At 43.8% G+C, this 25,571-nt stretch overlaps 1 protein-coding gene across 1 annotated transcript in view; it reads left to right on the forward strand.

Moving 5' to 3' along the window:
• The window catches only part of RASAL2 (RAS protein activator like 2), a 99,992-nt gene that overhangs the window by 66,932 nt on the left and 7,489 nt on the right, over positions 1 to 25,571 (forward strand). The window contains exons 5-14 of the mRNA XM_009587728.1: positions 4,857 to 5,010; positions 6,556 to 6,654; positions 7,471 to 8,025; positions 10,400 to 10,544; positions 13,893 to 14,037; positions 14,934 to 15,170; positions 15,876 to 16,077; positions 18,797 to 18,975; positions 19,949 to 20,792; positions 25,199 to 25,333. Coding sequence (XP_009586023.1) covers positions 4,857 to 5,010; positions 6,556 to 6,654; positions 7,471 to 8,025; positions 10,400 to 10,544; positions 13,893 to 14,037; positions 14,934 to 15,170; positions 15,876 to 16,077; positions 18,797 to 18,975; positions 19,949 to 20,792; positions 25,199 to 25,333 — 2,695 coding nt within the window. The remainder of the gene's footprint in view (positions 1 to 4,856; positions 5,011 to 6,555; positions 6,655 to 7,470; positions 8,026 to 10,399; positions 10,545 to 13,892; positions 14,038 to 14,933; positions 15,171 to 15,875; positions 16,078 to 18,796; positions 18,976 to 19,948; positions 20,793 to 25,198; positions 25,334 to 25,571) is intronic.

The raw sequence follows: 25,571 nt of genomic DNA on the forward strand, positions 1-25,571 counted from the left end.
GCAGAAAGTTCACTGCATTACAGTCCAAGCTCTCTCCTGTGACTTTGCGAGTATGGCTAAGTATTGAATTCAACTTTCTGATCTCGGGGAGTGTCTCTAAACACACGGGTATTGTGCTGGAATTATTTGAAGCATGCAGGCATACAGTTTCGCGTAAGACCAGTGGAGACATGGCTTTAGCTGGGTGCTTGGGCTGAACAAAAAACTCTTTTCAGAATTCTTTGCCTTCACACCAGTTTGGTAAAGGAAACAGATTATGGGATTCTGTTCCTTGGTAGTTCATTTCTATACATTTATTTTTTATCTTTTGGATTATTGATGTCCACAGGCTTGTTTTCCAAGCAATATAGTGCTCTCCCTGGTAAGCTCAGTAATTGAAAGTCTTTTGTGCTTTGTAGGTTGGCTTTTAAATAGGTCAAAATCAGCAGGAGAGCTTCATAACCAGAGCAATTAGGATTTTAACCCTTTATCTTACATGCCTAATAGAAGTCGACTAACAGGCTGCTGTGTGCCACGGGCGGCCATTGAAAGCCAGAGGTTTCTAGTTCCCGGCTTACAACCGAGATCTTCCTATAGTGGAAAATTACAGAATTATGGTGTGCAAGGAGAGAGGGTCAGCTTGGGGTTGGGCCAGCAAGATGGTGTTGTTGAAGAGATCTTTTTCAGTAGCAGTCGCATGCTGCTGCCAGGTCAGTGGTTTGGGGCATTGGCTGGGCTCTGATTTAGAAGGAAATTATGCAGCTCTGAAGACCAGTACTCCAAAGCATGTGAAAAGAGGTGAGAAGTTTAAAATGTTCCCTGACGTGCTGCTCCTTCACCTGCTTTTCCCGATGGAAAGAAATTACGGAGAATACCTATGTAAGAATTGTTCGGTGCTGTTGGTAACTATTTGCTCTGGACTCATATGTCATCCTGTGCAATCTTTTTGTTGTGTGCAGTAGTAGATAGAAAAAGCAGCAGGAAAAAAAGTTGATCATCGGAGGTTAATTGTAATTTAAAACAGGATTTGTGTTGTTAATGGAGCTGTTTAACAGAAACAGATTTGTACAAACAACCCTTCCCCCACCTTTTGCATGTGCGATCTTCCTGTTTACAGTAATCTGCTTCTCTGGGATTACCTCTCTCTTAACAGAGGCTCTGAGCAATACTCATTTTACCAGTAGCTTCCTACCTAATACAGGAAAGACCCTGTTAATCCAGCCCCTTTGCTGGACATTGGGAAGTAAGTTAGTGGCATCTATGCAAAAAGGAAGCCAGCAAGCAATTTTTCTTCATTGTTACAGCTTCAGAATATCAGATGAGGCTTTAACGCAGCAGAGAACTATTATTTCTGTATAATTGTTGCCTATATTGATTGTGATGCTGCTGATTTAGGCACAAGTCAATGATTTGCTTTGCAGATCTATCAATAGATGAAATATATAGCATGGTGCTTACAAATTAATGCACTTGTGTTTGTAAATGTGTGTGGTTGCATCTAACCAACAGCTTTACGACATTGCTGTGGTGTTTATGGAAGATAAAGTGCCAATTCTAAGCCACTTAATCAGTTTATTGAGCTGTTTTAAATATGGTAACTTCAAGGGATTGCTCGAACAGATAGATGTTTCTCTGCCCCAGGACCCTGAGTCAACAAAACTAACCGTGCTCCAGCTGATCTGCAACAAAACAAAATGTTCAAAGCTAACTAGTTAGAAGAGCAATGAAGCAGAATAGATGCTACTAAAAGATTTAACTTGCAAGATGGGATGCGGAGGCACGGAGAACAGTTGCTGTGTGTCCCTGCCGTTGCCCTCGCCCTGTCCCCAAAGGCTGTTCGGAGGCATTCTTGGAAGATGCCTCCCTCTCTCCCGCTGTCTTTCGCTGTCCGGGTCTCGTTAAACTCGTTGTAGGAAAGGAAGAGGAGGGACTTCTTTCTTTCTGGAAAGGTCACCTTTGCCACGTCTGCGGAGCGGCCTCCCGTGCCTGCTGCCTCTCCCGGCTGCCGGCCCCCCCTAATCTCCTTACCGGAGGCCGCACCATGGCAACACGCACCCGGGAGCCTCTTCGTGTCACCCGCGGGGCCGGGTGGGAGCACAGCCGACGAGGAGAGAGATTTCTTTACCGGTGCGGCTGTGACTTTTCTTCTTGCCCCAGCGTATCTGCCTGGCATGATGCTCGTCTGAAATTTGTAACCTAAGGCTTGAGGAAGAACTCCTCCTGGATTTTTGTGCCTTTCTTCCTCTCCCGGCAGGATTCATTGTCTGAGATGTAGCCCAGAGAACGAAGTTTGAAAGGAAGGGCTGTGACATGTGGCACCACTATGATTTGGGGATGCACTGCTAAGTGGCTGTACAATTGTTTCATGTAGGTGTGCTTGATTTGTCTTACTGCAAGTGCAGCCTCCGCTTAACTGGGATTTGTAAAATCTCTTTTTCTTTCTCCTTTATTTGGTAATTATTTTTCTTTCCCTCCTCTTCCCCCTCTTTGTGACAACTCCATGCTTTCCTTCTCTGACGAGGAGCTAAGGCGGGAGTTGGCTGCAGGCTCTCAGCCAGCTCCCCTGCATCGTGCACCGAAGTACTTTGTTAGGACTGGAATTGCTGAGAGTTTGGGATAGGGACAGAAGCCAAGTGACCTCAGCAGTGCTTTCTTGAGAGGAGAAATTAGAGAGGATTTTGCAGAGATGATATTAAAGTGGTGTATTGTGGTGTGTTTATTTTAGACTTGCCCTACCTTAACTGCAGCAAGTGTTCAATTATACATGGCTGAGGTTTTAGGTTTGCGTTGGTACAGCTGCTGCTGTAACCTGTTATAACAAAGCATGCACAGTGCAGCCAACGCATTTGTACCAGTGCTGCTGTTTTGCATTTGAAATCAGTGTCTTTGTAATATCCCTCTGATGAAAGGTTTTTGCTGCCTGCACTTAGGTCATTCAATATATTAAATGGGAACAAAGTTCTCCCGTACTGCTTAATAAATCTTATCGTACATGAATCTACTAGAATACCTTCAGCATTTCATTTTGTACAGAAGAGCAGTCAGATGAACTCTGCTTGTTGCTTTACGTGTATCCTTCGTGATACCCAAGTTTTTGTTAAGCAGCCTTAGAAGTACTGAAGACGCCTTTTCTGAATGTGGGGTCTTTTTCCTTTCTGTTTCCCTGTAGGATTGCCGAATGTGGGTTTTTTTTCCTTTCTGTTTCCCTGTAGGATTGCTCAAGGGTAGGAGGAATTTGATTTTGCTAAGGTTACAAAATATGAGGATTTTTTGTATAAGATATGTGAGGAGAGTATATAAAACTTACTTATTTTTCAAAATATATAAGATATGTGAGGGGAGTATATAAAACTTACTTATTTTTCAAAATTAAGGAAGCTGTTAGAGGTAGCTGTGCTTCTCACTTGTCCATAAATACATTTTTTTTTAAACATTTTCCATTTGATACTGAGTCTTGATACTGGGAATTGAATAAAAGAGGAAATACTATGAGGACAAACACAGGTGAGAAAGCATCGTTTCACAGCATTGCTTTTCTCTGCGTAATGTCCAGACAACTGATGCCTTCCTACTTTCACATCTGTTCTTTGTGCTCAGTCACACTTGCTGCATATGCAGCCGTATTTGTGGACACACTTTCTTGGATCACTGAACAGGCATAGGGACCAGCACGAGCTTCGGTATCTTAACAAAATCTAGACCTGCCAGGTAAACAGCTCCTTTTCTGCTAAGCTGGGACTCGGTGCTCTTCCTCCTTGTTGGTCGTCTGTGAAGGCTTTGACTGAGTTCCAGTTCGAGGAAAAATAAGATGCATGTGCACATCATGTTTGTCTTTTGAAGTAGAAATGCTAGTTGTGCCTAAAGTGTCATATGACTTTATTGCAGAAGCTTGTAGTCCAGGTGTCGGTTTGGAGTTAGAAGAAGCACAGGTGAAGCCACTGTCACCTATAAATCGAGCACAGTTTTACAGTGCTGTTTGACAGCAGAGCTCCCTACTATGTATGAATGTTGCATTAGATCAAACTGGGAGAACACAGAAGGTGTTAGAGCACATTTTATAATGTTGCTGTTGGCTACAAAAAACTACGGCACAGTGGAAGGAGGGAGATATGTCTTTGAGAAGTATTCAAGAACTGGTGGGGGCAAAGAGAAGACTGCCTTGATAAAAAGGTACTGCGAATTTGGGAGATGCCAGCTCTGGTAGAGCTCAGAGATTTACAGGCCAGTCAACTGAAAAAGAGAAGCAGTAGGTGTTAGTGAGGGGAAGTTAAAAGAGAATGGACGTATCAAAAAAATTGGAAACTGTTAAAACTGGAAGAAGCAGCTAAAGAAGAAAATGCAAAATTTAAATGCAGGTAACTGATTTGAGCATTGTGAAGTGGGAAATAATTCACATATTTGACTTCAGTGTAAAGGCTTTGTATATTAAGAAAAATCAAGTGTATTGCAGGAGGATCATCTGCTCTAATGAGAGTAGCTATCGTTCTGCATTGGTTTAGAGATTGGTGTGCTTTTTGCTGCTAATACACATAGATAGTAGAAAATATTTTCAGTAATATATCCAAACCTATGTATGAGGTTTCTTTAAATTTCAGCAGTTAAGTTCTGAACTTTTTGTTTTGCTGTCGTTCTTTCACTGATGGCTCAGCACCTACAATTTCTAGGTCAGTGGGAATGGACTTCCTGAGCTTGTGTAGGTGGATATTTCCTTAGGAGTCTGGGATTACTAGCTTCATGTTATTTTCATAAGGTTTACAGACTAATTGTAGAAGTTGTTCTGAATAAAGACCAACAAGTTGCAGCTTTCTCTGGGATCTTGCCAACTCTTTTGGTAATTGCGAGAAAAATAATGTTTCTTTTTCCCCCTTCTCCTACAGGTCACGTGGATTGCCAAAGCTGAAAGAGTCCCGTTCCCATGAGTCCTTACTGAGCCCAGGCAGTGCCGTGGAGGCCCTGGATCTTGGGTCAGAAGAAAAAGTCTTTGTCAAACCACTTCACAGCAGTATCCTTGGACAAGACTTCTGCTTTGAGGTAAAGAACGCTCTCCAAACACGCAGCCGATTATATGCTGTCAGTCGGTCTGAACCCTTGCAGTACGTAGTTCTGGGATTTTGTAATTGGAGAACAGATCAGCAGCCGCTGCTATCCTGAGGTTTGGGTGGGGGCTGTCTAACCAGCATGCGATTTTGAAGTCCTTGAGGCTAATGGCATCAATCACTCAATGGAGAGAAATCTTTTTCAATTACCGCATCTTCTAATTGAAAAATCTCTTTAATTTGATAAATATCTAAGCATTTGTAGTTTGCATGCAAATGTATGGTTGAAACATACTGTTGTTGATAAGCTGTGTATTCATCCTCTCCAAATTCACCTAAAATTAAATTTAGAAAATATACCGTAACTGAGAAATGTGATTTCCAGTCAGAGCCCCCTTCCATTAGCTCAGCCAGTTTGCCGATTGCTAAAGGAGAAGCTTCAGTATCTGCGGACGTGTCCGTTGCACCATGGAGCAGGATACAAAGAGCCTCTTGCTGTTTCAGCACGGCCCCACGTGGCTCCTAGCAGTTTGTGTGAGCGCGGTCCTTACCTTGCAGGACCAAGAGCGTATTCGTGTGTGCTATTTGGATGGGTCTTAAGGCCATCGTAAGCTGTGGCAGGCGCGGGTGACAGTCTGTCTTCAGCAAGATTAGTCAGATATGTCTAAACTTCTGGAACAAAGATGTGTTTACAACCTGGAAAACTGCTCTGGCAGAAAACCAGCATATCAGGCCCTTCTCCCTCAGGATGTATCTAGGAACTGGATCCTGTTCGCTTCAGTCTCATTCTTCTGGTTGGAAGCACTTTCCAGCTTGCTTAGGTTTGGGGAGTTGAGTGAAAAAACTGGCAAAAACTTAGCTCTGTGGCTGTTGCCTCAAACTGCTTTTTAATTGTGTGTACAAATGAATGGAAAGAGTAAATGAAGCTTGTCAGGCCACGTAAAAGTGAAAGAAACCAAGGTGGTTCCCTCCTGCGTGAAAGCAGAGTTGTGTATGGCATCGAGTGTTGGGGGCAGATCAGAGCACAACTCCGTTGGTTTGTTATAGACTGTTGCTGTACATATGGACCCTTGGAAATATTTTGTATTTACTGATGACACCATTTCCAGTGTGTTTTGCCTTCTATTAATACATTCTTAGTTCTGTCTGTCTTTATGCTGTTAGTAACCAAATCATCTGCCTCTGGGACTTAACGGGGAAAACTGCAAGCATTTAATAGCTATGGATCAATTAACAAGTTGTTTTTAAAAAAATAAATGAACTGGTTGCTTAAAGCCTTGTTTAAAAGTCTTTAAGAGGAGCCTCTGATGCTCCTCATATGTTTCTTCAGTTTTATGTTAATTTGAACTGACTGGTTTTTTTCTCTCTACATTTTGTGGGCCTTTTAACCTTTCTGCCTTCTAGGCTCCCATATTGTTTTCCTGCCTTTTTCATATTTACTTTGTTGTTCAAGCATTGCTCATCTTCTTCCTTGCTTTTTGCAGCCTCTTACATGTCTCCTAGGCTTGCCTGAACTCAGCCTGTCATTTATATGTTCCAGGTAACCTACTCCAGTGGCAGTAAATGCTTCAGCTGTTCCTCTGCAGCAGAGAGAGACAAGTGGATGGAAAACCTACGCAGAACAGTGCAGCCGAATAAGGTAATAGGAACTGCGGAAATAAGATTACCGGGGGAATGGAGGTGGTGTGATTGGATTTTAGTCCAGTGTACCAGGGCTTCCCACAGATGCATGCACAATTAATTTAGTCTGGGGAGAAGTCCGCTCATCAGTGTATCAAAAGCCGCTGTGTGCTATTCTAGTGAGTACAGTAGGTCAAACCTTTAATGAATAAATACATGTCGGCATGCTTCCTGATCCTGCCCCAGTGCCTGCTTATGACATTTCAGACTGGATTTCTGATAACGTGCACCTCAGAAGGATGGGACATGGGCTTCATAGGTTTCATCTTTTACTGTGGGGGCACAGTTGGGGGGGCGGGGGGCAGGAAACAAAAGGAGTTTGAGAGTGAGAAGAGGGGGGTCAAGTTATTGATCAGCTGGAAATATCTGATAAGTCACCTCCATAGTTGGCATACCACCTTCGAGGGACAGGGTAACAGTGCTCTTGGCGTTATTCACAAGAGTAAGCAATGCAGTGTGCCATGCCAGTCTAGCGGCTTTTGAGGGGCTCCTGTGCAGAGTGTTTGTTTTCTGAACCATTTCAAAGACAGCTTTTTGAAGAAGAAAAATGTTCTAGTCCCCACCTTTGACATACAAAAGACAGCCCTTTGCCTTTACTGTAGAATATGTCCAATTTTCTAGAGATTCTGATTCTGAAGATCAGAGAATCTGATTCTGAATTCTGATTCTGTCCCTGCTGTGGATACAAAAGGCAGCCCTTTGCTGCTGCTTTAGAAGACAAAATGTTCAATTTTTAGGGATTCTGAATCAAAGCTGAGCTCTTTCTTCTGCACAGGACAACTGCCGTCGAGCTGAAAATGTGCTCCGTCTCTGGATCATTGAGGCAAAGGACCTGGCCCCCAAGAAGAAATACTTCTGTGAGCTGTGCCTTGATGACACTCTCTTCGCCCGCACCACCAGCAAAACAAAAGCGGACAACATTTTCTGGGGAGAGCACTTTGAGTTCTACGGTCTCCCACCTCTTCACAGCATCACAGTTCACATCTACAAGGATGTGGAGAAGAAGAAGAAAAAGGACAAGAACAATTACGTAGGCCTGGTCAACATTCCCATGGCCAGTGTAACCGGTCGCCAGTTTGTGGAAAAATGGTACCCAGTCAGCACACCTACACCCAACAAAGGGAAATCAGGGGGACCTTCCATTCGGATAAAGTCCCGTTATCAGACCATCACCATCTTGCCCATGGAGCAATACAAAGAATTTGCAGAGTTTGTTACCAGCAACTACACTATGCTGTGCTCTGTGCTGGAACCTGTGATCAGCGTAAGGAATAAGGAAGAGATGGCTTGTGCTTTGGTGCACATTCTTCAGAGCACTGGGAGAGCTAAGGTAAGAACAGGCAGCTCCTGTCAAAACGATGCCCTCTCGCTGCTCATAGGTGATATCTTTTCAGCTAGAAAGTAGGATGGCATGACCATAAGCAACAACAGAAGGTGCCTGATGGGGTAAGGCTGAGAAAAGGGTCTCAAAAGTATTTGAAAAGACTTGGACAATTGCATCTACCAGGAAGGCATGTAGATAGGCACGATACCAACAGTGATTAAGAGTTGATACAAAGATTAAAGATGCTGTGTACAAAGTATAAGCGGGAGGACTATATAACTTCATGTTATTCTGAAAAGTTAGGGCCTGCACTTGGGTGTTCAGGAACCTTTTCTGTCTTTCTAAAATCATGATACAGAGTAAGAAAAAAGTAAGCAAGAGATTAGTAAACCGGCGAATTGCTTCTATAAATAAGTCTCTGATACAATAAGCAGCAGGGTGCCGTTGTTGATTTAGTGCTAAGTCAGCTAATCAATGCTAACATTGATTTGGTCAGCTGTTTGGAGAATCTGTACTTGGTTAATGGTGATCCCGCCTGCCCCACGGATGTTATTAGGACTTCTGGGTGCACACTGATGGTTCCCTGTGAGGCAGCAATTGGAGCAAGCCTCGGTTTCTTCAAATAGATTGTGGGAAAATATCCTGTAGGTCTCAGGAAATTCTGAGATGCATTAACAAGCGTTGATTTATCTGGATGCTGCCTGCCAAGAGGGTGTGTGAGTAGTACCAAGCTGTAGCCAGCTTCTTCCAGTAATTCCAGCTAGAGCAAGTTAAGCATGACCAAACACAAGTTAGAGGGTTGGAGATGTGGAAGGATGGGCCATAAGTGACATCCAAGGGACAGCCTAATTTAACTGCTCTGAAAAGGTCCTTTTATGTTGGCATAATCATATGCCACTCTCTCCTGTTCTCCCCTTGATGTACGTCTCTGAAAGGCTGGTGCTCTGTGACAGTGCGTGATAGGAACTCGTTTCTTACCAAGTTGTTTGTCTGGTCAAGAGAAGCTGGTAGCTGGGACAGCTTCTGTAGGTTTGTGTTGAAATCCTCCTGGAAAGCAGGCTCTGGATTCCTGCAGCGCTAGCTGCAACAGGTAGATAAATTAGTGTTATAACTTTGCCTTCCTAGTGCCTGAATGTTTGAACCTCTGTTGACTGGAAGCATTGAGCAGCTTAGGCTGCCATAATCTAAAGCTGCAAAGAGGGTACGTTTCCAGGTCACACTATGTTGCTGGTGATGCAGCTGGATGTTCCCAGTTTGTGCCAGGTGAAAATAATTCTCTCAGATTCTGCTGAAAAGAAACAGCAATAATGGATTGAAAACCAAGAGCACTAAATGTATTTTTGATCTATATTTATCACATATAATTTGTTCTGCATATTTTACACTCATATGCTAGCAGTGCTTTATGGCTTCTGTAGTTAATGGGGTTATGAAACCTTACTACAGCACTCTTTGAACTGTTTGGAGGATGTTGCTGTTTGCAGCAGAACCGGCAAGTCACAGTTATCACTCACCCCTAATTCAGGGTGGGGTTTTGGTTTTGGGTTTTGGGGGTTCTTTTTTTTTTTTTTTTTTTTGGGAACAGGTAAAAAAAAAAAAAAAAAGGAGAAATATGCTTCCTCTCCTGGAGAACTTTACAGTGGCTGAAATTGGATCTTGCAAAATACTGAGTATTTCTTGTGAAATGCTGAGTGTCCTTGACTCACATAAAATTATCACTTCAGGAAATAAGTATTACTATAGAATTAGACCCTATATCAGGAGGTTATTCACTGTGTCAAGGCTTGCTGATAGTTCCTGCCTGGGCATTTGAATACAGTTCGAGTTAAGCCATATAGATCCACAGCAGCTATGTTAACTTTTTTCCCAAATCCTGAACTGATTTTAGTTTGTGGATTTAATTGATAAAAGCCATTCTTCTTCTTTAAATTTCACCAAGCTGTAAGAACTTGTGCCTAACTTCCATCTTGGATTTTTAAGTCCAAGTTTTTAATGTAATATTCAGTATTAAAAGGTAAATGTAATACCACCATTTCTTTCAGCAGAGAAACCCACTGATAAACAAACTGGTGAGGGTTTCTGTTCAGGTTTTAAACTGAAACACAAGCTTGGCTATACAGGTTTTCTTTTAGAGATTTTTGCTTCTCCCTTTATAATTTATGATCTATAACACTTATAAATATAATAAACCCAAGAGGAGTTCTAGCTATTTCCTTGGCCCATACTACATGTAGCATCTGCACCCCTTGTCCCAAGCTGGGCAATTATTTCTGTAATCCTCTGGCTCCTCTGTTTATCCTTCCTTCTTCGCCTCTGCAGTTAGCCTGGCATGACTGAGTCTGGTTAAAATAACCTCTTGCCATTTGACCTTTTTCTTCAGGACTTCTTGACGGATTTGGTGATGTCTGAGGTAGATCGTTGTGGGGAACATGATGTCTTGATCTTCAGGGAGAACACACTTGCTACCAAAGCTATTGAGGAATACCTAAAGTTGGTAGGGCAGAAGTATCTTCACGATGCACTAGGTAAGAAAGTGCCTGTCTGTCACCTGTTTGCATTGCAAGGGCTAACCCTGAACTGTCTGCGACACGACTGAAGCCTCGTGCGCCTAGAAACGTGGGAGGGGAAGAAACTGCCTCAGCACTGAGCCCAGGCGTCTAGTATCCAGATAGCAAAATATATGCTGTCTTATTCTTGATGCCCTTCCTCCACGCAGAGGAAGATGCTCTTTGGCGCCTGCCGTAGCAGCACCCAAGGAAAGGCAAACTTGATTTGATGTAGCCGAGTCCCTCTTAAAGTTTGTGTCACCACAGTATGTTTTTCTGGACAACCTTCTTTTGTGTCTCTAGCTATGATGAAGAGGTATAATACTGCAGTTGATTTGTGGGCAATGGTGATTGTTCCATCCGATATGCGAACATGCTTAAAAAAGTGGGTTTTGAACAAAGTTTAACAGAGGAAACTGAGACCAATACCTTGTGTTGTGGAGTCAGGAGTGAATCTGGTATCATGTGCGATACAATTAGGTGGAGATTTCAGAAAGGGTTATGAATGTGCAGTGTGTATTTCACTAATCTCCTTTTATGTTAACGAAGCTCCTGCAATCACTTTAGGCCAAAGTGCCACCACCTAGCGTGTTAGATGTACTCGAGGTATCTGGTTGGCAACCCAAGTTCTCATCCACAAGTGCATATTGCTGGGGCGTCTCCAGTCAGTCTCTTTCACTTGCCGTTGTAGCTAACAGCACATGTTAGCTATGATGTTAACAAGTGTTAAGTGCGAGATGCCCATCCTAGCACTTGGGTTGAATGCAGGTAGTACAAGAAAACTCATTTCCAGATGCTTCAGATGTAACTATTGGTAATGTTGGCACGTTCCAGAGTGACCCTTGGACTTGCTCAGCCCTTACCTTTGCCACAGAGCAATTAATTCATAAACATCCGTGTTAACCTTTTAAACTGGTACCTTGCCCCAACAAACATGGCCGGAGGGAGCGGGGCTGCAGGGCTACTGAGCAGCGCAGGGCTACTGAGCAGCACAAGGCAGGAGGTCAAGATGCAGGCTATCTAGGGAGCCTCCTGCCTGTGTTTATCCAAAGGGCTCTTTATTCACCGCCTCATTAAAACTGCCTGGCCAGCCTGTGATGTCCTACTCCATTCCCCTGGTGGGGTCTTAATGTCCATGGTTACGTGCCAGGGTGGATTCTGATAACCGTATTATTGTCCCCTCTCCACCAAAAGGTTCTGCTCTAGTTGTAAGCCACTGCCTTGGGAATTACTGTCCACGCAACTAATGTTGCAATAAAGAGGACAAAAATGTGCGTGCTCTCTTCCGAAGAAACTCACAGCCTCGCTACAGTTAGCTTTTACCAACTCCACACCATCTTTCTTACCCAAGATTGCACAATGAGCCACCCATCCCCCTGTTGTTTCTTGGACGAAGACAGCTTTGGAAATTGATACAAGAGAAACAAGATCAGGCCAAAACCAAGTCCCACACCACATCCTTTCACAAAAAAAAAAAAAAAAAAAAAAAAAAAAACCTTTTTTTTCACAAACGTCGCCTTTTCCCCCCAAAAAAAAAAAAAAAAAAAAAAAAAAAAAAAAGCAGCTTGCTTTCCCAGCAGTCTCGCTTGTCCTCGGCAATCCCAGACACTGGCAAGTCATCAAGGAGATAGTTGGCTAAATTAGTGCTCCAAGGGTCAGTATAGTCAGGTCTGTGATTATATGCATTTAGGCCATTTCTTAAGTGTAATGAGCCTGTTCTGGTAGTCTTATTCTCATGGGTGGAACCGCTAAGCATAAGTCATAGTCCTGGGCTCTCTCCTGCTATGGAGAAATGAGCAGCATATTACTTTGTGCTATGCTTTTCAGCAGACCGAACGATCGGCTGTGGGACCAGTATATTACATCTGACTCCAAGCCCCTTAATGTGCAGTAATTACACAAAAATATTGTAAAATTAATGACTTCTAATACATCATTTAGAGCATCGGTGCTGAGTGATAAGATTGTAAATCATGGACATGAGAGATGGAAAATCCCCCTAAGGTCATCCAGCTTGTCTGTAGCTCAGGGCAAGGTTGCTCATGACAATATACCCATCTAATTTTTTGTCAAGTTTTAAATGTCATTTTGCTCAGATGACATGTTCTTTGAAACGATTAACAACATTACGCTTGGTGTTAGCTGTTTAATACATCTGTAAGAGCATCTTAATATATGGTTAAGGCAGGGTCTTGTGGACCACAAAGAGTAAGTTTCAAATGTGTTTAAGGAAAAAAAATATTATCCAGTAAACAACAGTTAAAACAGAATTGGCTCAACAGAAGTGATGCCGAGAGTTTTGCAAATAAGTGATCTAGATGCCCTCAGCAGAAATATTTTGGACCCCAACAAAAAAAAAAGCTTAAGAAAATGTGCTGCCTGCTTTGCTTGCAAGAACACTGCTGACTTGAGATTCGGGGAGGGCGGCTGGGAGATGTTAAGGTTTTTGTGAAAACAAAGCTTTTGCACAAACAAGCCTTGTGGCGTTAGCTCGGAGCCAGCAAGATCATCTGAGGAGATGAACTTAAAAGACATTGAATCATTAAATGAATAAGTAAAGAGTTTTTCCTAGTGAACAGCAACGGTTTAAAAATCACTTGGTGTGCTAGCATATATAGGAGGAAAACTAGTAAGCAGTTCATTCCAATATGTCAAACAAAGGAAACTTCATCTGGTTTTGTATGTGTTCAGTTTCCGTTGTGATGCCCTGAGAGAAGGATGCAAAGGATTTTGAAAGATGCAGGCTATAAAAACGTTGTAAGGTGTTGATAAGAGGTTGAGAAAATTAGGAGTATCTAGCTAGCACTCGGGTATTACTCTTACTCAAGAGCAAGGTGACACTTTTTAAAATTAAAAAAAAAATGGTAAATTTAGAAATAATAAAAATAAATAGCATTGTCAAGTTCATTTCCTGAGGAAATGATGAAGACAAATAGCACAGCTTCATTTCTTAAGACTGTGGGTAATTTTATAGTTGATAATACTATTTGAATACAAAGTCAAATCCTGTTCTTTAGGCTATAAGTGAAGTGTCTGCAGGGTTTATAATCAAAGCCATCCTGTTATTGCACCTGTATTTGGGGGCAGCGAGGACACAGGAGGCTGCAGCATCAGAGCACCGGCCGTCTGATCTGGTACGGCAAGTGCTTTGTTCTGAAAGAGCTGGGAGGAGTCGTATCCCCAACATCTGGTGTCTGGAGGCTGTATTGCAGACACAGGGAGCAGAAGAGGCAGTTGCCAAGGAAAGGCATAAGCAGGATTTAAAGGTGTGTCAAGGAGGCTTTTCATGTAACTACCCTGGTTTGTCATCCTCTTCCCTTTGTCCAGGGGAGTTTATCAAGGCTTTGTATGAGTCAGATGAAAACTGTGAAGTGGATCCCAGCAAATGTTCATCCAGTGAATTAACAGATCATCAGAGCAACCTGAAAATGTGTTGTGAGCTGGCCTTCTGCAAGATTATCAATTCTTACTGGTGAGGCATCTCCCTTTCTCCCCCATTAGGTCATTTGCTTAGAGGGTGCCCATTCCTCCTCTGAAGATAAGAAAACAGCAGTTGTACAGGGAAATAGCATAGACCCCGGATCTTCTGAGACTGCCTTCGTTTCCTTTCCTCACTACCTTCCTACGTGTGACACCATATTGCAGGTGGAACTTGTGCCCAAATTGAGGGGTTCCAGTCCCACACACTGTACCTGACAGGAGCTTCTGCTGAAATACTTTGCCAAGGGAACACATACTGAGCTGTGGCTGAATAAAGAGGGAATAAAGTGAGAAGATAACAGCTTAGCTTGAGCTTGGAATAAAAAGCTGAAAGTTTTGATGTGTATAGAAAACTTTCAGATCTTTTAGGTCTGTGGAATTGAACAGGAAATCACAGGGAGAAAACGTTGGCAGAGAGATTTCTATTAATCTCTGTTTCTGAGTAGTAGTGAAAGAAGAAGGGCCTTTCTGCTTCAGGACGAACCACATGGGAAATACTGAGAGAGCTTAACAGGCAAAATAAGAATTTCAGTTATGGAGATGAGTTCAGCTTGGTTCAGTTTGTTTTTAATATTCTAACGCCCTGTTTGCTCCAGGGTAGCGATGGATAAGTAGTTCTTAGCTCGCAAATCAGTGTGTCTGAAAATGGCTTCACTTAACATATATGAACAAGGGATGCTTTAAAGACTACTTAAGTATCACCAGATTAAACGGGGATCTAAGAATAGATGCCTAATGACATTTCCTAGCCTAGAGAGAGAAAAGGGGGGGGGGGAAAGAACCGATGATGTTTTCTCACAGATAATTATTTCAGGTGATTGGTCACCAGTTCAACTTGTTGCATCCCATTGCCCATGCAATTTTGTTTCCTGGTTTATTGTTTTTCAGCGTGTTCCCTCGTGAGCTGAAGGAAGTATTTGCATCTTGGAAGCAGCAGTGCCTAAGCAGGGGCAAGCAGGACATCAGTGAACGCCTGATCAGTGCCTCCCTCTTCCTCCGCTTCCTGTGCCCCGCTATCATGTCCCCCAGCCTCTTTAGCCTCATGCAGGAGTATCCTGACGACCGGACATCTCGCACACTCACACTTATTGCTAAAGTCATTCAGAATCTCGCCAATTTTGCTAAGTAGGTGGTGGCAATAAAACTGAAATCTGTGCCTCTAGGGGTGCAAGTCACTGCAGGCTACTGTGGAGCAAGGAGAGCCCTGCTTGGTAGTCGTGTTTGCCAGTGGCTGATTCTCTGGCAAATTGAAGTCAGCGTTAGAAAAGGAAGAAACTTCTCACTTACGTGTGAACGCTGTTCCCCTTGAGACACCTCAGCGCTGAGCTCGATAAATTCTCCTTTTCACATGCAGATTTGGGCTGTGTTGAATTCAGTAGAGGGGACACAGTATAAAACCGAGAAGAGCCATGCATTAGCATGTCAGCGTGTATGCTATTTCAAAAGAAAAAAAGCCTGTTCCCACCAAAGATCATGATTTTCCTCCTTTCTTCCTCCAAAATTCCCAGCTGGATGATACAAAGGGCATGGCATGTCTCTTACAGGGGAGGGGATGCAGAGAAGGGGAGAAGAGAAAAAGGTGTCTGTGGGAGGGAGGGGGGAGAGATGTGTTGAGCCCTTGATCATAATATGAACAGTGAATTACTAGTATTTAAATAAGTCCAGGAAAGCAGTGAATCTCTTAAATTGTCCAGTTTTTTTTCTCCCAGACCAAATCTTCAGAAAGGCAGGTCTAAAGTTAAGCATTTAAGTAATTGTCTGTAACCGCTTGTACTTTGTATTTTGTGTGGAGGTTATTGACTCGGTTTCCCCCCCTCCCCTTTCCTGCAGGTTTGGTAACAAGGAAGAGTATATGGCCTTCATGAATGATTTTTTGGAACATGAGTGGGGAGGAATGAAGCGTTTTCTCCTGGAGATCTCTAATCCAGATACCATCTCAAACATGCCTGGATTTGAGGGCTACATCGACCTGGGCAGAGAGCTCTCAGTTTTGCATTCCCTCTTATGGGAGGTTGTGTCCCAACTTGATAAGGTAAAGCAGGCTGGAGGCCCAGGAGGGTGAATCCGGCGATTGTATCGTAGCAACAGTAAACACTAGGAAACATCAAGGGAGCAGCTGAAGCCTGCTTTGGGGAGAACTTATTCAACAGCTTTTGAGAGGAATGTTTGGTAGTGGTATTTCACAATTGTTCTTTCCGTGATTTGAGATCAGGGCCTAAAGCGGGGCATGTGAAGTGGTTGGTCTTCAGCAGTAGTGCAAACACTTTGCAGAGCCTTAAGTAAGGACGGGTGTTAAATGGCGGAGAAGGCATCGCTTAAAAGTAGACCTGGAATTCCCTGAGCAGCCCGTCCTTTTTCATAAGTGAGCTGGAAAAAAGGGAGGGTGTTTGGACAGAAAATGAAAATGTTGCAGTGCCCTTTTTGATGCTAATGGAGGTACTTTGCTGCACACCAGGCCCTACCCTGCCCAGCTCTGATGGAGTAATGTGTTGGCCAGGCAGAACTGTTCTCATTAAAGACCTGATCCAAAGCCTGCTGTGATGTCCTCATTTCTGTAGTCTTTGGATTAGTTTTTAGTATACAAGAGGGTGCGGTGTAAAAACCTGGATCCACTCTCAGTTTTATCCTGTAACAAAAGCAAGATGCTTTCTGCTGTGTATTGTGCTGGAGTCGTATGCGTTGTCTAGATTCTGTTCTGCTGATCGCAATAGACATCGCCAACAATAAGCATTGCTTCCATTTAGCGATAGAATGAAAAAGGCAGCAGTTTGCTCTTCCTTAGCTATGTGGCTTTGCAGGATCCAAAATCATTAAAACCTTGATAGCAAAGGTAGTTGATAAGACCCGGAAAAGCTGAGCTGTGAGTCATTATTTTTTTTTGCAAGTGCTTGGAACTGTTCCATATTTCAACTTTTAGAGGTGCATTATTTTGTCCATATTCCATTTATATTATTCTTTCTTTTGAAACTGGAGAGGTGAGGTGAATTGCAATGCACTCTTAATATTTTTATTGCATTAAAGTTTGCCAAAATAGTTATTTGTTGGCTGTGTATTTTCTCACAGTACATTATTTAAAACAGAAAACAAAAAAATGAGTTTGTTGCATCAGAGTAAATTGAAATGTCCTTGACTCAAAAAGGCAAATATATATTAATCTTAGTTAATCTTAGTTTGATAACAATTTATGATCTTGTTTTTCTGTTTGCCTCATACATGCACGCAGCGTACATTCAAAATGTCACAGGCAGCAAAGTCAGCTATAAAGACGGTTCGGCAGCCTCAGCAAAACAGGCAAAGTGAGCACTCAAAAGAACCAGATCCTCCATTTCTACAAATTGGGGTAAACCCACCAGTGCAGGGAACACTGCCATCTCCCTCCAGCTGGTCAGGCTTTAGGTCAAGAGAAACGTAGCTCCAGTCTTTAAGAACTGCAAATGGATCTTTGGATTTGGTGTTAGTTATTGTGAGCTGCTCTCTGAATGCAATGGTCGTAAATGTCTTGGGCAGTGAGGAAAGGGAGGAGCCAGACCTGCACAAACAGTCAAAGCAGGGCTGCTTTGCCCTTTCTGTAGGTTAGACGCATGGATCTATCCTACCAGGCCCTTGGGAGCTGGTATAGTGGTTTGCTAAAAAGAGAATTAAGGGGTAAAGTTACATTGCAATACTGCTTTACTGTAGGTAATGACTGGGAAAAGATGAGAGAAGTCACCTCAGAGATTTTACTAGGCACAGAAGAAGTGCTAAACGAAAGTGTCTGTAAAGAGACCTTTCTCGGGAGCTAAACTGACGGAATACCTGCTTACAGGAAAAATGATATCTCTGAAAGAACATGATCTTTGTAGCAGAGTTTTACTTTATTATAAACCTCCAGCACTTTCACCTTCTTCTTGCAGTCCCAAGAGGCTGAAGATGCCCTGTAAATGATATAACCAGCAGTGACCCAAAGAGGGGAGAAAGATAAAGAGCCTGAACGAGCAGCCTTCCTTGCTGGAAGGTCAGCTGCTCTTACCCTAGCCTGGCCAACACTGAGCTAACACGTAATTGAACAAGCAGCTACACATTTAATCCCAGGCTGATGTGATAATGTTGGGATCATTGCAGTTATTTTTCACTTTTAAGTAGGGAAGAATGCCTTAGTTTTTGGTATCAGGGTGCCACAGAAGATGGCATCAGTGTAGGATGCCAAAAGCGAAAGGCTTACGAAATGAAAACTTTCCCTTTCCTCATCTCCCTCAACCCTTGCGATTCTCTCATGATCCCCCTGAATGCCGCATCCCCTTTTCTGTTGGCATGCATTTCCTTTACCACATGACACCCTTTGCCTGGAAAGTTCCCCCCACTAGCTGAATCTGTAGTCTTTGAATGCCCTTTAATGAGTAGATACTGTAGGTTTCACTTTGACCTCACCCATCCTGGACTTAGTTTGCTTTGCATGATAGTTTTGCATTGGAATGGCAATAGTTTTGTTTTATTGAGCATGATTTTTATTTTTGGGGGTCAATCCTAATTTCTTTTCTATTTCCTTTTCTTTCCTCAATGTCTGCTGCACCCCGTTTCGTCTCCTCCATCCATCTCGTCGCCGTGGTTACGCTGTTCCGTAACACTGCATTACGGTCCTGGCACACCCGCACACAACCACCCACCCTCCTTCCTTCCACCTCCACCCCTCCGCCTCTGTGCATCGTTATCAAAAAAACTGGCGGATGTCGCGGTGCTTGTTGTCCAATTAGGGTGAAAATTCCTTCCTACAGGCGACCGTGGCAAAACTGGGACCTCTTCCTCGTATTCTTGCTGATATCACCAAATCAATGACCAACCCTACACCAATACAGCAGCAGCTGAGGCGTTTCACTGAGCACAGCTCCAGTCCAAACGTCAGTGGCAGTCTCTCCTCAGGGCTTCAGAAGATATTTGAGGACCCCACTGATGGGTATGTAACAGCCAGAGCTCAAGGGAAGGTGTGGGTAAGGGGGTTGTTAAGCCTGTTAAGAGTTGAGTGCTTCATCACCTGAACCGTCTGCCCAGGTCAGCTGTAGGAGCGGGGAGCTTCGGCCTCTGTCACGGAGAATACACAGTCCCAGTAAGAGGGTGCACAAGGTGGCACTGGAGACCTGAAGCTTTTGACTTACCCAGGACTCAAACATGTCTCCAGGAGTCAACGGCCTCAGCTGCTACAAAACAGTTTTGCAATTTACTGCCAGTCTGAGTGACCGGATGCACAGTCAGACATAATGTTTCCTTGCGGTGACCAGGCCACTTATTTGCTGCTAATGGAAAAACTGGGCTGTAGGTGGAACTTGTTACTGGTAGAATAGCAAAAATAGTCCCTCCTCTGTTTAGTGCAGCATTTCTCACACTGTAGCAGCTGTTAATCTGAAGCAAAAAGCTGTGACGTGGCAGAACTGCCAAAGGGCTTGGATGCTGTGGTCTCAGAGTAGTTTCTGTGCTGTCAGGTATGAGGGCCAGTTTTGTCACGTGGAAGCGTCTGCCCTCTGAGCTTACATCTAGATCTACAGGAGCCTTCACACAACTCCTGTTGAATCTTCAGCCCCCCACAATCCATGATGTTGGCGAAGGGTTAAGTGGGATCTGAACTGCTCTGAAGTCTTGCTGGAGACAGAAGTGTCTAAGGGGGAAAGATTTGGTGGGAATGGTTTGCATTTCACCTGTGAAAAAAATAAAGATGAAGCACTTCTTGAATCAAACGTAATTCTCAAAGATAAGTGGTAATTAAGGAAGAGTGTGTTCTGACTTGAACACAAAGAGCTCATAAAAAGAAATCTAGTTCCTTGAAGCTTTCGTATGAGGGGAGGAGGTTAAATGAGGTAGAGAGACTTCTCTGGGACAGGTCTCTCAGGGTCTTGGCTGCTTAAAAATTAACCACGTTCCTTTCCACTCCACAGTGACTTGCATAAGCTGAAGTCTCCAACCCAGGAAAACGTAGATGGATATTTTAGGGGCAAGACCTTGCTGTTGAAGAGCATGACTTACTCAGATAAGGATGAAAGGGAAAGCATCTTGCCCAATGGACGTAGCGTCTCTCTCATGGACCTCCAGGATCCTCACACGGCTCACACTGACCATGCTTCTATTATGCACGATGTGCCTTTGCGCTTGGCCGGCAGCCAGCTCTCTATCACACAGGTGGCGAACATCAAACAGCTGTGGGAAACTCAGAGCACACCCCAGAGTGCTCCCCAGGTGAGAAGGCCTCTGCACCCGGCTTTGAACCAACAGGGCAGCCTCCAGCCTCTGTCGTTCCAGAACCCGGTTTACCATCTCAACAACCCAACCCCGCCGATGCCGAAGGCCTCTGTGGACTCCAGCCTGGAGAACCTGAGCACTGCCAGCTCCCGGAGCCGAAGCAACAGCGAAGACTTCAAACTTAGCGGACCCAGCAACAGCAGCATGGAGGACTTCACCAAGCGCAGCACGCAGAGCGAGGACTTCTCCCGGCGCCACACGGTCCCAGACAAGCACGTCCCCATCGCGCTGCCCCGCCAGAACAGCAGCAGCCAAGCACAGATCCGCAAAATGGACCAAACCGGGCTGGGCGCCAGGGCCAAAGCACCGCAGTCCTTGCCGCACAGCGCTTCCTTGCGAAGCACGGGCAGCATGTCGGCAGTGTCAGGGGCCATGGTGACTGAACCCATTCAGAATGGGAGCCGGTCCCGGCAGCAGTCTTCGTCCTCCAGAGAGAGCCCTGTCCCAAAGGTGAGGGCAATTCAGAGGCAACAGACGCAGCAGGTAAGGAAAGCCTTTTTCCAGGTGCTTTCAGCTTTGATGTTTAGCTGATTCCTGCACAGACCTTCAAAGCTCTTTGACCTTTGAGTTGAATTGAGATGAATCAAGAGTACTGGCACTTAAGCAAGTGGCCAGTAGCAAGTGTAAGGAATAGTCGTGCTTGTTACCCTTACAAGCTTGCAAGCCTAGCTTACCTATTATTTTTGGATGCTTTTGTACTAAATTACAAAAAAAAAATGTTTTGCATTTACTAAGATAGAGCAAGCCTGCTGAAAGAAACAAAACTTGAAAATTTCCCTGAATAAAAAAAAGAAGAAAAAAAAAAATAGAAGCTTTGTTCCAAGCTGTAGTTGATTGCCACATGAGAATGCATTTGCCCTGTGGTGCTAATTTAAAAGCATAGCTACCTAAAAACAGAGAAACAAACAAAGATAAAATATCATAGAATAAACTGCTGCCAAAATAATAAGTAAGTACAGTTGTCCTAAATGTGGAGAAATCTATATTTCGCCATGATGCAACAATCTATTGCTGGTCTCCAAATAAATACTGCTTTTTCATTAATCATCCCAAACTATGAATAATGCAAACACTTTCTGGAAAGGAGTGCTTATATGTACCAACTCCTAATGCACTTTATCAGTTGTTCATAGGCGACTGTAAATCAAGATTTTCCTGTCAAAAAGCCAACATTCCTTTACCTTAAAAAAAAAAAAAAAAAAGAAGAAAAAATCCTCTTGTGATTTGCTGTGCATGAAAAGCTTTTCCTGAATTCATTTAATGTTAAAGAGAAAATAAGTATTTAAATGCTTGGCACTACAACGAAGGTAGAAAATGTCTTCATCTTCAGGTCAGAGGGAAGGTGGTGGTTTTTCAAAATGTCGTATTAGTGCATACGGACTTATCAGCTGGGCAGGGTGAGGCTCTTGAAGGCAACACCTGTGCTATTCCTTGGGGTTAAGTGTTTTCTTCTGTGGTCACCGTGAGGGCAAACATGGTCATGTTTGATTTACCTTACCTAGTATTAAAGGAAATTTTTTAAGCTCCTGCTTTCCACAAGACCTTCTAGAAAGGATGCTGGTCTGCACACAAGCACGGGTGAGGACTTTCACTCCAGAAGGTTGCAGCCCCTGAGCTTGAGACTGCACCAAGCTGCCGGTGAAGCTACATCCGCGAGGAGCAGGAGGTTATGGTCCTCCTTGCTGACGTAGCCCTGTTGGCAAAAGCGCTGGTGAAGACATGGTTATGCAGGAGGAAGGCTTTTGGCTTTTAAGGTAAAGCTGGCAGAAGAATTTAGTTGCCAGCGTGAGCTCTTGCTCCTCCAGAGGTTTTACTGGTATCCCTGTTGGTGTAGCTTTCTTGGCAAACTGCTGAACATTTCAGTGAAAGGAGGAAAATCTGGATGGTGCCTGGGAACCCAGGAGCAATCAGGGCTTCAAAACTACTTTGATACCTCCAATTCATTAAAGTACAAGGAGATCAGAAACACTGAATCACAAAGCAAAGGCTATTATGCCAAGTTAGTAATACCAGAAAAAGTAATTGCATATTATTTGAAGTGCGTATGTTTGTGTCCTCCTTTGGAGTGTGTGTTTTACGTTTCGGCATAGAGGGGTTGATAGGTAACGTATATTTAATACAACTAAGCCTAGTGCGGAGGCGGTAGGAAATCTTTAGGCCAGTAACAAGGATAAATTTGAAGGATAAACTCCCTTTGCAGTTCTCGGGAGTCCAGTGTGAACCTGTATTGTATGATATGCTGAGTTTCATCGTATGGTTCTGTGCAGTGTCCTAGCCAAAATCCCTGGGGAGCTGGTGCCTTTCCTCAGGGCTTGTTACGGGAAGTGCCTAGACAAACACACAAGAAGACTTTACTTTGAAGGTGTTAGGATGAGGAGGAGAAAGTACAGGTGTTGCGTCTCCAGTCTTTGTGCGTACACCTTACACGGGTGGCTTCTGCCCTGTGTGTATTTACAAGAAATATTCAGTTAGCTGTTTGCAGACCCCCAGCTCTTCTTATCTTAAATTGCTGATTACCCGACTGCCCCCAAGTAAATCAGTTACTTCAGCTTGTTTAGCATCAAAGTGACGTCTCAGACTTCCCTCTTCTCCAGTTACTTTTTACATTCAGCTTCACAGATGCCTGCAACTATGACTGGCTTCAGGGCAGTCTCCTTTCCCCCTCTTGTAGGCAATGTGCATCCACTTATTTTTCCACTTTACTTTCCATACTAATTGTTTTCACTGGATTCGTTAGAGTACTTGCTCGTACTTTATTCAGAGGAATCAATTTGTTCTTTCCTTCCCCACACCCTTGAGAAATGTCTTGAAGTGTGCCAAATCGAGTGGCCAAAATTTTTTTGAGGCAGATTCCATTGCGTCCTTTTAATTGCAAATCATGTTGTGGAATTCTTTCTTATTTAAAAAAGAAAAAGAGAAAAGAGAAGTTGGGCATGTTCTTTCTGGGCATGTTCTTTCTAGGCATGCTTTGTGGGCGTTATAATTATTAGACTCTGTTCTCTACAAGTCCCATTTGTTTCTGAATATAGAGCTAGGCCCTTTGTTGGCTGGGAGAGGTCAGTTTTTGCCTTCTATTTCCATTTAGTAGGTAGGTGGGAACAGAAATGTCACTGTGTTCCTCTGGAAGAGAGGCAAAGAGGGGAATTAATACACGTTCTTAGCAGGCTTTTCTTTTTTCCCCTTTATTAGAGTATAACTCATAACCCATTAGCATGTGAAGTGCTTGCCATCCACTTGGTCTTTGTAGGCTTTCTGTGTTTGGCTGCTGAAAATATTCTGTCCTACAGCTTGCAGGGTTGTTTGGCAAGGTTTGCTGGTGATCAGCAGTCTTTTACAAGGCTGGTGATATGGTTTACAGTCACCCTTCTGCTGTCTTAGTTCTCCATAGCTCCAGTGAACGGTGACACTGTTGATCCATAGCTGTTCCTAATTCCTCCAAAAATTCCTAGAGCCAAAGTATTTGCCTCTGAGAAGAGTCTGTTGGTGGCAGAACCACACACAGTTCATAGTCTCCCTTGCCATGGCTGCCTCACAGCAAATACCGTGAAAAAAAAAAAAAAAAAAAATCTAAGTGAGGAGCTTTGCCAGGCTGTCACCCTGCACTTGAAAGGGGCTATTAGCCTTTCTGCTGTGAAGACTTCCTTCTAGCAAAAAGGCTTCTGCCTAAATCCAGGGATTTTTGCCTAATTCCTACTCCTTTCTTTTGCCTTTATACCCATCCTTGCTGAGGCTTCTTCCAGTGCTGGAGTCTTCGTCGCTGCTCAGGACGGCTGAGCCGTTGCAGGCCGATCCTCTGGCGTAGGACGTATGCAGCACTCGCCAGCCATGTCCTCGTGAACACGAGAAACAGAAATGGAGGTTGACATGATTCCCTCACCTGACTCATGTAAAGAAGATGTTACTCCCCCATAACGAGCTCCTCGCTGAAACTGAGACTTCAAAATTCCCTTGCCGTGGAGCACATTTCACTTTGGTACAATATTGGAACGAGGCAGCGAGCTGAAGAGCTGCTTGAGCACAAAAAGAAGCTACAGTTGCGGGGGGGAGGGTGGCAAAGTTGATCTTCCGCATTTCTCAAAAAGTTAAGACAGTGTTGCTCTTTCAGGGGTAATTATGCTAATTCCTGTGCTTATAAACTTGCCTTTGTCCATGAAAATTGCTTGGAATTTGTAGCAAGCCATATTTTCCCCAGCCAGGCGGAGAGTTTCTTGTTTCTTGCCTTGGCTTCCTTTTCAGATTCCCTTAAAGAGGATAGCGTCTGATGATGTTTTACAGTTCTCCTAGTAAGCATTGCTGGCCCTCACTTCCTTTCACAGTCGTGTCTGGGCGTATACGCTACAATAGACCATCCAAATCTGACAGGCACTACAGTGATAATGTTACACCTCTTTCCCACTTTTAAGTCTCGTATCCAAGCCGTGCAGCCCCATCCTCCATTGCAAAGTCTGTCTGCAGCCTGGCTGAGAAAGCTGCTCCCAAGTTAAGCTCCTCAGTACTCCAAAGAAATCAGTCTTACCTAAAGAGGCTGCAAGCAAAACTTAGTCACTCTGTTTTCTTTGTGAGAAAAATCACAGGTTGAGAAAGCCTTACTGAAAATCTGGCAAAGGCGAAAGGTGGATGTGAACAGGATTTGGAAACAAGAACTTTTCCAGAGAGAAGCTCACTTAGCGAGGAAGAAAAGTTTCTCAAGTATGTTGGTTTTAGAGAGACTCAAGTAAGTGCTGTGGATCCAAAGTCAAGGGAGGATGAAGTATCTCTGCAAGAGAGGTTTTGGGAATCCTTTGAGACTGACAGATTCATGGTCATTTTTCTCCTCCAAATAAACTGGATTTTAGAGCTGATTTGTATATAGTTTCTCTGAAAAATGCTTACAGGTATCTCTGCTGCAGGTTCAGTCGCCTGTGGACTCTGCCACAATGTCACCAGTGGAAAGAACAGCAGCGTGGGTTCTCAATAATGGACAGTATGAAGAAGTAGAGGAGGACGCAGAGCAGAATCCAGATGAAGTCAAGCATGCTGAGAAGGTAGATTTTATTCTGTATGCGGCCGACTCAAGGGCTGCCAGTGAGTCCTGTCCACCCCACAGCCAAGTTCAGAACAGCTTTCAGGCGCTGCTGTGACAGTCATGCTTTCAAACACAGAGGTTGTATTGGCATAACTTCCTGCTGTACATGCTGTCACACATAGCTGTAGTACAATATTGTCGTGGTTTAACCCCAGCCGGCCACTGAGCACCACGCAGCCGCTCGCTCACCGCCCACC

The sequence above is a fragment of the Fulmarus glacialis genome, unplaced genomic scaffold (genome assembly GCF_000690835.1).
Source record: "Fulmarus glacialis isolate BGI_N327 unplaced genomic scaffold, ASM69083v1 scaffold671, whole genome shotgun sequence".
Lineage (NCBI taxonomy): Eukaryota > Metazoa > Chordata > Aves > Procellariiformes > Procellariidae > Fulmarus > Fulmarus glacialis.